At 43.2% G+C, this 18,239-nt stretch overlaps 1 protein-coding gene across 19 annotated transcripts in view; it reads right to left on the reverse strand.

The window, feature by feature from the left end:
- The window catches only part of ptprt (protein tyrosine phosphatase receptor type T), a 133,189-nt gene that overhangs the window by 61,271 nt on the left and 53,679 nt on the right, over positions 1-18,239 (reverse strand). For all 19 annotated transcript variants that reach the window (XM_078092592.1, XM_078092591.1, XM_040204041.2 and 16 more), the window contains 4 exons: positions 14,261-14,370; positions 10,989-11,190; positions 10,167-10,269; positions 7,306-7,582 (listed from right to left, as the gene is read on the reverse strand). In XM_078092592.1, coding sequence (XP_077948718.1) covers positions 7,306-7,582; positions 10,167-10,269; positions 10,989-11,190; positions 14,261-14,370 — 692 coding nt within the window. The remainder of the gene's footprint in view (positions 1-7,305; positions 7,583-10,166; positions 10,270-10,988; positions 11,191-14,260; positions 14,371-18,239) is intronic.

Raw genomic sequence — 18,239 nt, forward strand, 5'->3', positions numbered from 1 at the left:
TGATGGAGGAGCAGAGGATGGACTCCATGATGGCCGTGTAGAAGTGCACCATCATCGTGCTAGGCAGGTTGAATTTCTTCAGCTATCTAAAGACTCATTAACTCCAGTTCTTCTTTTTCTTTTTTAACTGCTCTGTTTGTTTCTTTTGTTTTCTCATTTCTTTTTTTCTTCTTCTATATTTGTTCTGTCTGTCCTTGCCCTAAAGTGTTTTTGGATATCTAAGAAAAGCACTATATGAAACTAGTAATTTTATTGTTATTATTAAATCGCATGACCCCCGATTCTTTGTGCTTCCTCTCCTCACAGGTCTCCATAAATCATGGTTCTATCTGGACGTTGGTCCTGCCACAGCCCCGCTGACACCTGCTGCTGCCAACACTATCATTGTTAATATTACTGTCATTATAAACCAACAGTAGCAACTACTTCTTCCCTGAAGTTTTTGTGCTTTCAGCATGCCGTTGCTATTAGGACGCTAACAGCAGTCTTTCTCCTCTCTGGGAGGACGAATGATGTCAGTCCTCTGAGATAGGATGAATCATATCACTGAGGACGTATGTCAGTCCACAGAGAGAGGACGAATGATGTCGTTCCTCGGTGAGAGGACGAATGATGTCAGTACTCAGTGAGAGGACGTACAATGTCAGTCGTAATTGAGAGGACGAATGATGTCGGCCGTCAGTGAAAGGACGAATCATGTCACCGAGAAGGTACAATGTCAGTCCTCAGTGAGAGGACAAATCATGTCACTGAGGACGTATGACGTCAGTCCTCAGTGATTATTTAATAACTTCATATTGACTCGACTTCCATGGTTTGAATTTGTCTCTGAAAAATGAACAAATATCACATTCGGTATTGAGATTTCAGGTCTGTTCTAGAGCTCATGCTAAATGCTAATGAGATAAACCTCACGAGGCCGCAAGAAGAAAAGTTAATAAATGTTGGGGGTGGGGATAGAGGAGTTTACAGTTAAGACACTGGGGAGTCAGTGTGTGCGTGTGTGTGTCTGTTTGTGTGTCTGTAGTAGTGGTTCACTTTGTGGAACCTGACAGGAATATTAAGTATGTTTGTGACTGCAGCTGCTTTCTCCCTCTCTATCTCTCTCTCTCTCGCCGCCTCTCTGTCTGTCTCCGTCTCTGCGTCTACATCTGTCTGTCCCTGTCCGTCTCTGTCACTCTTAAAGCATGTGTGTGTCGTGTCTCACTTGATTGGCTGTTGGGGTTCCTGACAGTAGGTAACGACTAACCATGGTAACCTTATTTGTCTATTCAGTGTCTGTCGAAAACTTCAGTTTAACTAACAACGTTTTCTTGATGCTCTAGCGCACAAACAGATAGAAACAAACACACACACAGACACACACTGCCCCCCACACACAGGATTATTGACAGTCAATTATTTCATGATATATCTCAGACTGCACACAAGGCCATTTTGCTTTTGTTTTTTGCATTTCCTTTTTGCATATAACTTCCCTTTTCACTTCCCTTCATCATTTCCATTCATCCTTTACCTTTTAACTTTCATTTATCACTTACCTTCATAATTTTCTATTGATCATCTCTTCTTACTTCCCTTCATCATGTCCCTTCATCACCCTTTTCCTTTTTTTCAGTTTTTAATTTCCCTTCCTTCATCACTCCCCTATCACTTTCCTTCTTCCCTTTCCTTAATTACTTCCCTTCTTACCTTCGCTCATCACTTCCATTCTTCCCAACACAACACAAAAGTTCCCCCTGAGCATGAATAGGATATACATAAATCTTTTCAACTCCCTGTTTCACCTTCTTAAAACACTTGCTGTTCTCGTCATTTACTTCGGTCATGTCTGACTTCTAATATCACTTTTTTTCGTCTTCTTTAGGAAGCGTTGTGATTGGAGACCAACAGCCAATCACAATGGACCTTCTTTAATTCTCTGATTGGTTGGTTTTGTGGCACAAATGTAACGCTGCTGCAAGTCGAGCGAGCGCGTGAGTGAAACGTCGAGCGAGCGCAGAGCGAAGAGGTGGAGTGAGCGCAGCAACGGCTGCCTGCGCGCAGAAAACCAGTTTGTGGAGACGGCACCTGAGTAAACTGCGCGCACGGAATATGTTTTTCTTTGCTAAAATGTAGTTCTCTGTGCTCAAAACGTACAATTACGCGCTCAGGATTGTGGCACAAATATAACGCCATACAATGGTACACTAAATAATCTTCTTGCACAGGTACTCTCTGGATCCACATCTGGTTGAAGACTAGCAGCGATGGGGCAACTTGCAACAGGTTTGAACAGACTGGGAGCTTCTAGTCAGAACCCTGCATGTCAGCGTGTATTGGTCGCTATCAGCTGCGACTGAGTGGCAGCTGATCTCGGCAGCACCCTGTGACCACACTGCTCACCTCAAGCTGAGGAGGGGCCTAGAAAAGGTGGCCTAAAAGAAGCCCACTTAACTCACACCTGGAGAGAATACTCCACCTGTCGGGTCATTCCACTATTGCAGTCAAAAAAGAAGAAATACATCCCAAAGCCTAAAACTAATAACATGGAAAATAAGAACTCTCCTGGACTCCTATGGCAGTGCCAAAAGGCCCTGAGCTGAGGCATTACAACATTGACACGCCGAACTTCGGTATCTCGGTATATCACGGTATTGTTTTTTCAAGTAAACACATTTATTCATTGACCCCGAAAAGGACCAACTTGCTCGCAACTGGCCGGCAGGTTAGCATGTTAGCTCGCTAGCCTGTTAGCTTGTTGTGGTTGCTAGTGTTTCCACCAGAGGCTCGACAGATCTAATGTAACTTACGTCGGATTTTCCAAAACCAAAAACCCTCCCAAAAGACTCAGCTCCTCTCTTGGGCACAAGTTGTGTTGGTGCATCTCTGGTCTCTCGTTGTTCCTCGTGTATCGCTCTTTTCCGTGTTTTCATGTAGGAAGTTAACATTAACGTTCACAATGTTTGCATAGAACAAGTGACTCAGACCAAGGTCGGAAGGACAGACAGATGTTGTGGAGGAAAATACGGGACAAATGTGTCCGTGATGAAAAGCAGCAGTGTGGATGCACGGGGCAATAAAGTCTATGATAAATAAACGTAACTCTCTAGGTCGTCTTCAACAAAACACGTCACTCCGCCTGTTGTTCTGGCGGTGAATTGCTCTGCAACACACGCAGAACCACGAATTGAAACGAGTGCGCCGACGCAACGACGCAGACCCAAACGCAGAAGCATGCGCCAGCCTTTAGACTGTGCCCGTCTGGAAGATACCTGCACAAGAAATGAGTTTTGAATATCCCTGGCTGAGAAACTCATAAAGATAGAACTCAGCTTGAGTGGAGAGAACCTATAAGAAGGATCACGAGGACTGGTCTGACAATAACTCAAGACACCATCCCTAACGCCATTCACAAAGCACACCAGGGGCTTCATTTATAAACGGGGTTAGGGTTAGGGTAAAGCGTACGCCGCTCTCTACTCAATAATTGGTATTTATAAAAAAGCAAAACTTGACGGAAAAATGTGCGGTCCTTCACGCAAGCTCGGACCCATGCGTACGCTCAAAAACAGGTGAAATGAGAACAGTCGGCAAATGCAAGAAACACGCAAACGTGTGTAAAACTAGACTGTTGTGTAAAAGAAATGCCAATACTGCCTCTTATAAATAACACAAACACCTGTTTGATCTGCAGCGTAAAACAAACAAATACAAATTAACACATTTTCAAAAAGAAAAGTGAAATATGTTCTGCAATAATATCGGCATGTTATTAAATTCATCCTCAAAACACAGCTGTTGCTTGTCAGAAGGAATCAGACGGACGGTAATAAAACGCCATGATGCCGTCACAATGCGTAATGACGCTGATGGCTGATCTTGCGCTTTTAGGAGACGTGGCACTGGAGGGAGGTTATTGTTTACTCCTGAAAAGGTGTGAAACATCGTGCTGTCATGTGCTGTGCTACATAATGTGGCACAGCTTCCAAACGTGCCTCGACCCCCTGACGCCGATGTTGGCCCAGACCCTGTCCCCGATCCCCAATCACTGCCGCCAGTCTCTCATCAGGAGGGGACAGCTCCGGTGTCCCCTTTCCCACCCGTGGAGACACACTTTGGCGATGGCGCGCTAAACGCTCTTTTGCATCCACTGATGTCAGACCATTTTTTCTTTATTTGGGTCCGAGGTCATGAGGCTGCAGCGTTGCTCTGCAACCTTTAGCCACTCGAGTACCTTTTTGGCATTAGTAATGTCCATACTGTGCCCTCCAAAGAGCATTTTACTTCTCCGTTCCACCTCGCCAAGGATCATTTCCACTTCACACTGAGTGAAGTTACGTTTCTTCGTTTGCGTGCTTGCGCACGGTTTTATAAGTCTGAATATTTCTGTGCGTCCGCACGTCCTACGTTTCATCCGTACGCCACTTCTGGCGCAAATCCTACGCAAGCTTTTATAAATTAGGCCCCAGGAAACCCTAAAAAAATCCCCTCATTGACAATTGCCAGACAGCGATGGCAGAGAACCAGTCGTGTCCAAAGGACCCTGCGGACCACGCAAAATAAATGTGTGACAGAGAAGGCAAAGGAAATCCAGTCTTGCACTGAAATTATATGCATAACTTTTACAATGCAGTCAAATCTACGGCTCAACAAATCGCTGCATTACTCCACTGAAAAAAAACAATCAGAGCAGTGTGGGCTGAGCATTTTAATACCCTGCTTAATCAGGACTGTAAAGAAGGCAACCTCAACCAATCCCCAACCTTCCTGAGGGTTATTGCACGAAACCAGGCTAAGGATTAAGCCGGGATATTCAGGTTATCCTGGATGAATTTAGCTTTGACTTGGTTGTACGAAAGCAGGTTGAATTAAACCCAGCCAAACCATGGCAATTTATTCTTTGCAGATAGCCTGCTCCAGGGCAGGCTAACAGCCGGGCTAAAATTAATCCTGGACTCTCAGGATTTGTTGATCCCAAACAAACGTGTTTAACAGTTATTCCGTTGTCTTCTGAATGTGTTCTGATTTATTTCCATTAACATGCATTACTTGTCACTATTGCTGTCACGGGTTTTATTTTAAACCCTACTATTGCAGTTGTTTAGATCAGTGGTCCCCAACATTTCTTGCCTCACGAACCGTTTTCATGTCAGACAATGTTTTGCGTACAAGAAGGTCTGGCGGATAATAAACATTATTATTCATATTGCTCGTATCATTAATATTCCTGTTACTAATCACTAACATTGTTTCTTCCACATAGTATTTGTGCTTTCTCACGTCACAGGTTTCCATGGATCATGGTCCATTCATGGAAACAGGTGTCAGCACACCTTTTTTTGCTATCATTATTATAATAAATATTAATCACATTACTATTACTGTCATCATAAACCAACAATACCAACTTTGCTTCTTTCCTGAAGTTTTTGTGCTTTCCCTCCCCACAGGTTTTTGTGGATGGTGGTTCTATCTGATGATGGTTGTCCCTGCAGTGTTCCTGCCGTACACCTGGCTTCCTACTCCCAAAATTTGAATTATTTCTGTCATAGGAACTGAATGCATTGTACATCTTTTACATTGTTCTTTCTGTACACATGACATCCATTGTAGTCTGTCCATTCCGGGAGAGGGATCCTCCTCTGACGTTCTCCCTAAGGTTTCTTTTCTTTCTTCCCCATCAAAGTTTTTTTTTGAGGAGAGTTAAAAGAGAGCAGAGGACAAAAGGAGAAGAGATGAAGGAGAACAGAAAGCAGGAAAGCAGTCGTAAATAAAATAAAATGAGGAAGTATTGAAGGAAATGAAGCGAGGGAAGGACATATGTGGAGGAACACAAGCAGCAGCAGTGAGCAATGAGGAGGCGCAGAGTGGGCGGTTTGAGTAGATAGGTCCTTTTAAACCTTCTCCAGAGAGAAAGCGACAGAAGATGAAAGAAGAGAGATGTTCTCCTTGATTGACAGGTGGAGCTCAGAGAGAGAAACCAGCAGGATTATAGAAGAGGATGAAGATCAAAGTCAGATGGAGAGGATTTAGAGCACATGAAAGGAGAATAAGGTCCCTTTAACAAGAGAATGTGATGCTGAATTATGATAGACCTTGCATTCCTCTGTCTGTTCTCAGTCAATTGACAACAAACAGGGGATTTGTCCCGGTGTGTCAAAGAGTCCTCAAGCCAGAGTGTTATGTCCTATCAGTCAGCTCTGACAGCAGTTTGTGTAAAGAATGAAATGTAGAAGACGAGTAATTAGCATGCTAAGCAGCTAGCTCGTAACACCACAGAGAGTTGCAGCTCAGGTCTGGTTTCACACACCAGACTTTGTGAAGGAACATATTTAGACTTTGGAAGAAATTCATGAGCTTTTTGAATTTGTGTCCATTTCTTAGGCCTGACTTTGTTATCAAATCCCCTTCCTCGCTTCTCTTCTCCAATCCATGAACCAAACAAACCTCTCAATGATTGGATTGGCTTGGATCCAATCAAATAAGGTATTCTTATGAGACCGGATTTGAGGTCTGCATATACACAAAGTACACTTACACGCACACAGACAAACACAGTTCAATCGTACAACAAACCTACCCACTTACACCCACCATCTCTCTGTGTCAGTGCATTGTGGGAAATCTACCTTCTACACAGTGTGTGTATATATTACATCATGGCATCAGCTCGGCGCGCTCATCAAAATTTTTGTGAAAAATTAAAACAATCATCGCAGGATTTTAAAGTATTATGGAAGTTCAACTTGTGAACAAATCACTTATATCCAGATATGCAGTTTATTTTTGCTTCTGAATGTTGCAGGTTTCATAGTGGTTCATTCAAGTTTTACACCACAGACAATGCGTGTGATACTAGACTGCTAGATAGTAGACTGCAGCTGAAACAGTATAGGAGGTCCTCAAGACCTCGACTATTCCCACGAAATACAATACAAATATTACGAAACACAAAACAATGTGATGCTAAATGATTATTCTCCACAGAATAGGTGGAAAAGCTCCAAGAATGAAGTTGAAGTAGGAGTGTTGGGACTCTCCTCTTTAGGTAGAAGAGCTCTGAGTATTAAGGTGAAGTACAGGGTGTTGAGACTTGGCCCTTTAAGTGTAAGAGCTCTGAGTATGAAGAAGAAGACAGTATTATTTTACACATACAGGAAATTGGTTCTCTGCATTTAACCCATCAGCACAGTGGGAGCAGTGGGCTGCCGTAAAGGCACCCGGGGAGCAGTTAGGGGTTGGGTGTCTTACTCGGGGACACTTGGACATGGGACATGGAGCAGTCGCCCCGGTGAAGGTGAAGCAGAGAGTATTGTGACTCACCCCGTTGGCCCGGCTCACGGCCTGGTAGTAGATGACGTAGCTCTTGGCCGGTGATAGCGGAGGATTCCAGAAGCCCCCGTAGCTCTTGTTGTCTCCCACTGTGAAGGGCTGTACCACGGCGAGACTGGGGGGGGGCAGTTCAGCAGCCATGTAGTAGGAGGAGTCCAGAAAGGAGGCGTTGCGGAAGCTGATTGGGGCGGAAAAGCAGTCAAAGGGATTGGAGGCGGCGCGGCGGGTCTTGGACTTGCGCTCCTCCTTCACAACGAGCTGGTAGGAGCTGTAGATGATCACACGAAGGGATGTTAGCTAACAGGCACTGAGGCCGAGGAGTCATCATCTTTCTTCTACAGGTGGGGGTCATCATTAAAGGGTTGCTCGGTTTGTTTCCAACATTATTACGTGAATCACATGTTACAGTAGGTCAAAACAGAGAAAACTAGTAACTGTTGGCTGATAGACGCCTTGTTGTGCTGTCTGTGTGTGTGACTGTCCCTCTTCACTTCCATCTTCCTGAGAACTCCCTTCTCATTCATACATTGAGGGAGATGTTTGTGTGAAGACAATCTACAGGTCCCCTTTTCATAAAGGATAAAGGCTGATGATCTCCGAGCTGCTCCCGGGAAGAAGCCCAGGAAGTGTTTGGACCCACAAGTACCTCCGAGTCATATTATTAAATATATCAAATATGGTGCTTTAAACCTTCCTCTCTGTGTTTGTGTGTGGATGTGTGTGTGTGTGTGTGTGTGTGTGTGCTTCAATCATTGTAATCAATCATTACAATAATACTGCTCATCTATCAGCTAGACTTCAGAATAAAATATCTCATATTAAGCAGCTTCTACTTCCATTCGAAACATTTTGATCCACTGATGAGGGCATTTATTTATTCATTATATTTGATAATTACAGATGGTGAGACAGAAATTAACAGGAGGCCTCTGACCCTTCACCACATTCTACTAATATGAATGATTTATATAGATTTATAAGCTTTTATTTCCCTAAAGGGATACCTACGTTTCCCACTACAAGAGAGAGATGATGGATCACATGATCAAAGAAAGTTTAATTAAGAACACGTGGAGGAGGGGAAGAGAGAGGAAAGGAAAGAGGAGACAGGAGGATATCAAAGAGGAAGAAAAGGCAGGAGGAAGCGGGGAGGAGGAAGGAGTTTTTTGTGTTTTGTCGCCTAGCAAGTCTCCGTAGATTGTAGCTCAGTCTGGACCCTGGTCCTTCCTCCTGCCGTGGCCCTGCTTACACCTGCTGCTGCCATCATAATATCATCATTATTATTATTTGAAATATTATTCACATTACTATTACTGTCATCATAAACCGACATCACCCTTTGCTAAAGTCTTTGTGCTCTCCCTCCCCACAGACTTCTGTGGATGGTGGTTATATGTGATGATAGATAGATAGATAGATAGATTGATACTTTATTGATCCCTCAAGAGGGAAATTTTGGTATCACAGCAGCTTGTACAGGGAAGAAAATAGAATAAAAAGATACACATTATACACAATATAATAAGATATAAATATTAAATTATTAAATTAAATTAAGTTAAATAAACTAAAACTGAAACAAAAGAATAACCTTCCAAAAGAGACAATAATAATAATAATGGTGATTCTATCTGATGGTGGATCTATCTGATGGCGGTTCTATGTGGTGGTGATTCTATCTGATGGTGGTTCTATGTGATGGTGATTCAATGTGATGGTGATTCTATTTGATGGTGGATCTATCTGATGGTGATTCTATCTGATGGTGATTTTATGTGATGGTGGTTCTATCTGATGGTAGTTCTATGTGATGGTGGATCTATATGATGGTGATTCTATGTGATGGTAGTCCTATCTGATGGTGGTTCTATGTGATGGTGATTCTATCTGATGTGGTTCTATGTGATGGTGGTTCTATCTGATGGTGGTTCTATGTGATGGTGGTTTTATGTGATGGTGGATCTATCTGATGGTGATTCTATGTGATGGTGGTTCTATCTGATGGTGATTCTATGTGATGGTGGTTCTATCTAATAGTGGATCTATCTGATGGTGGATCTATCTGATGGCGATTCTATGTGATGGTGGTTCTATCTGATGGTGATTTTATGTGATGGTGGTTCTATCTGATGTGGTTCTACCTGATGGTGGTTCTATGTGATGGTGGTTCTATGTGATGGTGATTCTATGTGATGGTAGTCCTATCCGATGGTGGTTCTACGTGATGGTGGTTCTATGTGATGGTGATTCTATTTGATGGTGGATCTATCTGATGGTGATTCTATGTGATGGTGGTTCTATCTGATGGTGGATCTATCTGATGGCGATTCTATGTGATGGTGGTTCTATACGATGGTGTTTCTATGTGTTGGTGGTTCTATGTGATGGTGATTCTATTTGATGGTGGATCGATCTGATGGTGATTCTATTTGATGGTGGATCGATCTGATGGTGATTCTATGTGATGGTGATTCTATGTGATGGTGGTTCTATCTGATGGTGGTTCTATGTGATGGTGGTTCTATAGGTCGGTGTTTCTATGTGTTGGTGGTTCTATGTGATGGTGGGTTATTTATTTGAATCATTACTGTTATAGAAACTGAATGTATTATTCCTCTTCTACATTGTTCATTCTGTACACATGACATCATTCTAGTCTGTCCATCAGGAGACGGATCCTCCTCTGACGTTCCCACTGAGGTTTCTTCCCTTTTATCCCCATGGAAGGAGGAGGAGAGAAGAGGAAAGGAAAGACGGAGAGGAGGAGGAAAGAGGAGACGAAACAGGAGGGGAGGAAAGAGGAGGCAAGGAGGAAAGGAGGAATAACAGGATAGAGCCAGGTTAGAAGGCACCTGATTGGTGCACCGCGTGACTGGGCGGGCTTTAGCAGGATGGTGATGGTGGTCTCGGTCTCGTTCAGAGGAGCTTCAGACTCGTACTCTGGCATCATCGGGGCTGAAGTTCAGAAAGACAGAAAATGCAGCTGAAACACAATGTATAAAATGATGGTGCCTGTCATCATGACTATAATTATGAACTCATCGGCACAAACGTAGAGAGATAATAAGAGTTTTCTGTTTGATAACTGTGATGTTTACAGCAATAAATGAATGGATGGATGACTTCATCTCACATCACACCCTCACACTTAATGTGCAGCATCGCCGTGGTAACCCCTCCTCTATTTCATCCTTCTCTGTCTGTGTGCTTCCTCTAATAGAAATCCCTCTGGATCAGATAATGAAGATTGGGGACGGCATGACATTTGGATGTTTTCTACCCTCCATGCAACATTGTGGTAGGTTTGAAAGGAAGACGGAGGAAAGAAGGCTAAGTGAAAGGTCATTTTTAAAATCAGGTCTCACATTTGGGATTTGGGGTTAGAGTCTGGGTCCCATTGCTAGTTCTCAAAGTTTCCACCCCCAAATGTGATTGAAAAGGAGCGTCTCTGCCTCTTCACATGGGGGTTTAGTCATGTGACCTTGATCAATAACTGTAAGCAGAGGACACATGATGTTGTTGCATTGACATTTTGTGAGGACCAAAGAGAGGAAATCTGAAAAGAGAGCCACTCCCTTCTTCTGTTTTTTTCCTAGCGGAAGGGAGTGTCTGTTATCCTCATAATAAGCATGTCTGTTTATGGAATAATGTAGTAGAGGAGGAGAAGCTTGAACCTGCTATCTTGGTGGAGATGCGGGTTGTGATGGGCGGGCCAAAGCCCTTGTTGGTGGAGGCTTTGATGGTGAAGAAGTAGGTGGTCCCAGGGTAGAGGCCTACAAAAAAGTGAAGGGTCTCATTCCTGAGCTTGAACACCCGCCCCCTCTGGGTGGTCAGATCAGCACTGGGATCCAAAGAGCTCAGAGCCTTGAAGGTGATCTGGAGACAGACAGGAAGACCTTGTTTAGATCACTTGGGTTCACCTCCTACTGAACCTAAAGGGCCCATATAAAGTCCCCTTAGTAACCACAGACACATTTTGAGTGATGAATGTTTCCCTTCTACAGGTCTGAGGTTGACACATTATGGAACAGTCATTGTGTTAGTTTTTGAAAGCTAAAAGCTAATTTACTGCTTTTATTTACTAATTTCACCCCATGCACTTTGCTTTCTCAATTGTAATATTTCCTCTCCACTCCAGAACCTTAGTTTTGTGGGCTCCTCAGATGGATGCTGGTTAGAAGTAACGGGGACGTAACAGGGACAAAGCTGCAAAAAAGAGTATTGACTAGGCAAAAGAAGAAAAAAAACACTAATAGCACCTCAAAACTTTCCCTTAACAAAGTGTGCTTGTGTGTATGTGTCTTAATGTATGTGTGTATATGTGTCACGCTCTCTAAGTGCATTCCAGTGGTTCTTCCGGTGAAGTATTCGCTGCACGAAGCAATGGGAGGAGAGAAGCTGATGTTTCTACTGCGGGAGGTAAAGTCACTGGCTGCTTAATGTTTCATGTAATTTGTCCTCTGCGTTTGATTTTTAGATGAAACAGAAAGTCTAGGCAGCAGAAGAGGAAACACACACACAAGTGTCAGTCTCATAATTACATTGTGATCAAACAATAAAGGAGCCCCTTCATGATCATCATTAAGCAGAGGGCTGCATGTCCAACTGACCTAACCTCCCAGATGGCCTCCAGCTCTCTATGTATCGCTTATTAACAAAAAGCAGGGCTGTGAAGAACCATATGAGCACATGGTGAGCAGAAAACGTGCAGAATGGAAACCGTAACACCACCCATCTGAAACTCCAGTTTCAGTGAATCCAGTTATAACGCTTTGAATGCAGTTATAGGTTGTAGTGCAGTTCTAGTGCTGTGAATCCAGTTCAAATCAGGCTCACTCCGAATACTTAGGCCAGCTTCAGGTCCTACAGTTGTCCAGGGTCCAGTAGACCAGCACTGAGGTCTACAGCTCTCATGGGTCCATTACACCAGCATGGGGGCCTACAACTATCAGGGGTCCAGTAGACCAAAATGGAGGCGTACATCCAGCAGAGGACTGACGCTGGTCTTTGGAGGAAGGGGACCTCAACCTGTATCAGCAGACTGGATAAGAAACGGTGCTTTCTCGTGGTTTATGGAAAAGAGAGAAAAACACTGTGGATAAATATTTCTGTGCATCAAATGATCATCCATCTGTGCCCAGGCGCCTGCCCCCCTCCACCAACCCCATTTCTCCTCACTCAAATGAAGGGGACGCTTCCCTTTAGATCTCACCCAGATGTGTCCTTTAATCTTGTAATTAGCTGCAATTATAGTCATAGGAGCAGGAGATGAAGTGATCATATTTGCACACAGAATGAATTCATGTGATCATGCTAAAAGATGAATAATGGTGCCCACCCCCTCCAACTCCCCTCCCCCATTGTCCAGGGCCTAATTGGTCTGGTCCTCATCTTGAGCAGAAGGAGGAACAACAGGAGCCCTTTAGATGTTGCAGATGATGCCTTTAATCTATCAATAGCTATAATTATAGTAATTATCTCTAATAGTGTCGTTTCAAGTGGAGCCTGCGATGTGTTAAACAGAGGCCAGCTCACATGAACCAACCGCACACTAAACAAGACCAGGACAGTCTCAGGAGGGGTCTCAAGCTGTGGCTCCAGGTCTAATGGAGACTAATGGAGACTCCAGAGTCTCCTTCCTACAGATGAGACTGGAGACGGATGCTCGAGAGGAAGTGATGAGATTAAATGGGGGAATAAGTGCTCACGATAGTATATTTATTCTCTCCTTCTGAGGCGTTGTGACACCACAATATCCTCTCACTAACTTTTAATAATAGAAATATTATTAAAGACACCACCATTTCCTCTCCAAACTATCAATTAAATTAGATTACATGTCGTTTAGCTGACGCTTTTATCAACGCTTTTATCAACTAACATTCTTAACCCATGGTTTTAAATTTGCCATCCGCCCGTATGCACACAGGGGGGCTGGAGTCAATCCAAGCAGACTGTGGACGAGAGACGGGGGACACCAATCACCAGCCAACAGCAGGGCTAACACCAAGGTTGTTTTACCAACATTTATTTGATCTTATTTGAATTATTGAATCATATATGATTTAAACAAAGTAAAAGAAATAGTTCATAATAATAATAAATATACATTCTTACAATATTTTATGTTTGTTAACTACAAGCCAATTAGAAATATCCTGCTCGATAATTATGAATTTCCATTGACAACATTGGTGATCAAATTCTAAATTTGATAGCCTCAGATTCATAATTCCAAATCAAATATTTTGGCAACTTCTTCAGTCCAATAGAAGCTAATGAGCTGATATCAGCTTTGATATTAATAATACTAATACTAAAATGTAGGTACATAATGCGCCTAGGGGGGTGTTCCAGGCACAGCCAGCTGGCGAAGACCCAAGACTAAGAGATAAGAGATTATATCTCTACACTGGCCTGGGAACGGCTCGGACCCCCAGTCAGAGCTGGTAGATGTGACCGGGGCCCTGCTGGAGCTCTTGCCCCCTGGGACCCGACCGCGGATAGGCCGTTGATGATGAATGATGCAACAATATGTGTTTATGACATAGTTGGTCATATCATGAAAGCATAATTATGATTTAGGTATCATGCTAACACCGTATCCCACCACCTATCTCCCAGTCAGACACACTGACACACACCCAGACACGCTCACTATCAGTATCTCTCTCTCATGGTCTCCTGATTGAGAGGGAAAGTTTATTTTCTCTTTCTTCTTTCACAAGGATAAAGACATTTTCTCTGCTCGTATAAAAACTGATCTTCTGGATCGTATCAATTCCTGAACAGTATTATAGTATTATATAAATAAGATATGTGATGCTAATAGGACCTCTCGGTTACTACATTACTGAACTAATCAATTGCACTCCGTTCATTACTCATATGACCTGATTGAAAGATACTGTGTATGTGTATTTTTAGCGTGACCTCTTGGACTGACCTCGTACAGAGTGATGACTCCGTTGGTCTCGTTGGGAGCTTTCCACTGCATGAAGATCTTCTCCTCATAGGCGGTATTCTGAAGAGACTCCATGGGCACCGAGGCAGGTACTGCAGAGGGAGGAAATAACAGACGATTTATCTTTAACCCCATGCTTGCCAAATCTTGTGGGTGAGACCCACGTTCTCACTGCTCCCTTATCGCCGACCTGAGCAGCTCAACGTGAAAGAAAGCTTCGTCCACCCCTTTGATCCGGCTTGAGGAACAACGACTGTTCATTCCAAAGAAACCCAGCAACCGCTTTAAGGCTCAGTAAGGCTGTGGCTGGGCACAAGTTTGCGTCAAGGTTTACTGCATTATTTAACAAGGAATTGATTAAATGAAACGGACAGCCGACTTCCAGTGGAGGATTTTACATGGTGCTGTCGCCTCCAATGCTTTTATTTCTGTTCTTAACCACTGTGTTCTGAGCCAGTTCTCCTTATGTGGCCTTTGAGAGACTATTTATCATGTTTTTACTGAGTGCAAGAGACGTGCAGGTTTCTTCTCTCTTTTAACATTTGTTTTTGAGTCTTTTTTGAGCATTTTTATCATGGGAGCTGCCTACAAGAAGGCAGAAAAAGAAAAAAAGCAGCTCCTTAACTATCTTTCGGGGGATTTATTTAAGTAGGAAAATGGTGTAGAAAAAAAGTGTAGAACATAGAGACGCAGGGGGCCAGGGCAGTGTCGCTGGTGAACATCAGGCCAAGAGGCCTGTTTGCATAACCACATTATTTTAAACAACGTTGGTGTTTTAATAAAGTTTTTTGTCAACGATGAATTGGTGTTTGCATCAGTTTTCATCGCATAAATGTGTATTGTGTAAAACCAAACAAAGCAACCGGTGATTTTTAGCGCCGTGGCTCTTTATTTGTAGAAAATTATAAATATGTAAATAAAGTATTTTTGAAATATCTCTCTCTCCATTGTTTCTGTGTCTCTCTCTCCCAGGACCCAGTGGGTTCTGGTTAGATATGATATCAGGAAGGCATCTTCAGTCTCGAAGAAAAAGAAAGAAAAAATGTCTCAGAGGATTAGAGGAAATAAAACAAGCTGTCATGTCCTGATGATGATAATCTCTTATCTCTGACAGATATGGTTCTGTGTGGAAACAACAACAATGACGTCCTCTGGTAATATTTATGAAGCTTTGAGGATCAAACTCGCTTCTTCTTGTTTACTAAACAGTCTGATGTTCGAGACAATGCGACTTGTGTTTGTCATCGTGTTTTCACCTTTCATCTTTCTTCGATCGATTTGGGGATAAAGGCTTCATTAGGTCACATGATCACATGTAAAAACATGGGTGATCTCTGGACTTATATCCAGATATCCAGATGATCATCAGACTCGTAACCAGAACATGATAACTCGCAGCAACACAAACAGCTGTAATAATTAAAGGTAAATAAATTATGTCAAATTATGTTCAAAACTCGTTGTTTCTTTTCTTTTGTGGTAATAAAATGACGCAGCAGTTTTCATTATGAGATCTCAAGGACACAAACAGCTTTATTCTAAAACATTCTTAGGAATGTTTCTGACGATTCTGCTCTGTCATAGCATTCCTTCACAACAACGAGTGGTGTCATGTTATTGAAGACACAGCCACTAAATTCACTGAACTTAGGTTCAAGATAGAAGAGGAAATCATCATGGAACTAATGGAACTATGGAGCAATAATTTTCTTAACATGTTCATCATCTGACATCATTTAGAAAAGAAGAAACAAGAAGAACATTACATTTATAACAAATGATGACTGTGTGTGTGTGCGTGTGTGTGTGCGTGTGTGTGTGTGTGTGTGTGTGTGTGTGTGTGTGTGTATGCGTGTCTGTATTTGTGTGTACGTGTTTGTATTACATTACATTGCAATTTTTGCTGACGCTTTTATCAAAAGCAACTTACTTATAAGTGCATTTCAACCATAAAGATACAAACCCAGAAGAAAAAGAAAAAAGAAAGTCCAACGATTTACAACTTGCTGTAGAAAAGAACCGGTATACGACGATCCGACCGGCGGACGGTACTACGGCCGACGGGGGGGGGGGGGCTGACGGTACAATAGCAAAGTCATCTGGCGGTCCATCCACACTCTCCGCACTGGACAGCCAGCCAGACTCTTGGCCATTGACTCTATTTGGCCCACGGGCCGCAGGTTTGACATATGTGCTGCAGAGCGTCTACAAGCTACAAGCTACAAGATCGTATTGTCGCTGTAATGTTGGGAGTCAGGGAGAGTTGGGATGTCAAGTGTCACAACGAGGTTCCTGGCAGTCAAAGTTGGCGTTAACATGGAGTTGACAAAGTTAACATTCATGTCATGTGTCGGAGAACCTTTTCCCCAGAAAGAGAAGCAGTTCAGTCTTGTAAGGCAGGGGTGTCAAACTCAATTGCACAGGGGGCCAAAATTCAAAACACACGTCAGGCCGAACACAATAAACATTAATTGAACACACTAAAACTAAATGTTTCTTTTAACATAAATATAAATACAAACAGACAGGAATGTTATTCTGGAATAAATAAACTTAAACTTTAAATAACTTAAAATATCTTGCTCTCCATAAAAATATATCCAGTCAAAATTATAGAAGTTAAAAATGTGAACATGCTGCAGTTTCCACGTCGACGGCAAATGGGTTGCGAAACAACCTCGAAATTCTTTTTTTCTTCCTCAAAATCACCAAAGCGCCGTGCGAACTCCGTGCGCTCAGTTTATCAGCAAAGTGCGTATTTGGGAACACCATTGTGCCGACTTGGTTCAGCATTACTGCAACAGGGAAATGGGGCAAGTTGCACTGGTGCATTTGTGTCTCCCATAAAATCAGCTTCACTGCGTCATACATGTCAGTGATCATGCGGTCACGTGGAGCCCTGGAGCTGGAGGTTTAAGGCATTGAGACGTGCGGTTTTGTCAGCCAGAAACGCCACGGACAGCGCTCGGCAAGGCAGCTGAAGCGCTGCATTATGGGATCTGTAGTTTATTTTGTTATCAGCGCTTCATATCGTCAGGCCATTAGTAACAATAATATAAAATGCTCTTGCGGGCCGGATATGGCCCGCGGGCCTTGAGTTTGATACATATGTTGTAAGGGGTTGATTTTCAGATGGTGAGTGGACATCCACTGAGAGATGTCAGTCAGACCGGCAGAGATTCGTGCCGCCACCTGAATGTCTGAGTGAGGGAAGGAGAGAATTAGTTGGGTGTCATCGGCATAGCTGTGGTAGGAGAAGCCATGCGAGCGATTGCCAATAGCCGAGAGAGCCGAGAGAGTTGGTGCGAGAGCGAGAAGAGGAGGGAACCCAGGACGGAACCCTGAGGAACTCCAGTAGTAAGAGGACAAAAACCCAGTCTCACAGCAAAACGTGTAACAGCTACGTTATGGAACGTGGTATTCTTACGCTTTCTCCCCAAAATCGTGACAACACTACGTTTTATTTTGGCCTATTCATTTACATCGCCTTGCAACTACGTCAATAACCGGAAGGTCTTCTACATTCTCTGATAGAAGATTATGAAAATATAACGCATATTTCTCGCTAGAAATGCCATCGAAATGCATACAAATGCTGATGCTTTCTTAAAATATTGTGTCAGTACATTGCCATTTTCTTTTTTTTTAGCTGAGGGGAAAGTTAATAGTCACGTGAGTTGCAACTAAAACGTTGTATTGTCACGGCCGTCAAGGTAGGACGAGAGAAGGGAGAGAGCAGAGCCTGAGACACCAAGTTCCTGAAGGGAGGAGACAAGGATCCTAAGGATCCGGTGGTTGACTGTGTCAAATGCAGCAGAGAGGTCCAGAAGGACGAGGACAGAGGACAGAGAGGAGCTCTAGCAGTGTGGAGTTGCTCTGAGACAGCGAGGAGAGCAGTCTCTGTGGAACGGCCTTGAAGCCTGACTGGTGGGGGTCAAGGAGGTTGTTACGGTGGAGAAGA

Source organism: Gasterosteus aculeatus, chromosome 17, assembly GCF_964276395.1.
Source record: "Gasterosteus aculeatus chromosome 17, fGasAcu3.hap1.1, whole genome shotgun sequence".
Taxonomy (NCBI): Eukaryota; Metazoa; Chordata; class Actinopteri; order Perciformes; family Gasterosteidae; genus Gasterosteus; species Gasterosteus aculeatus.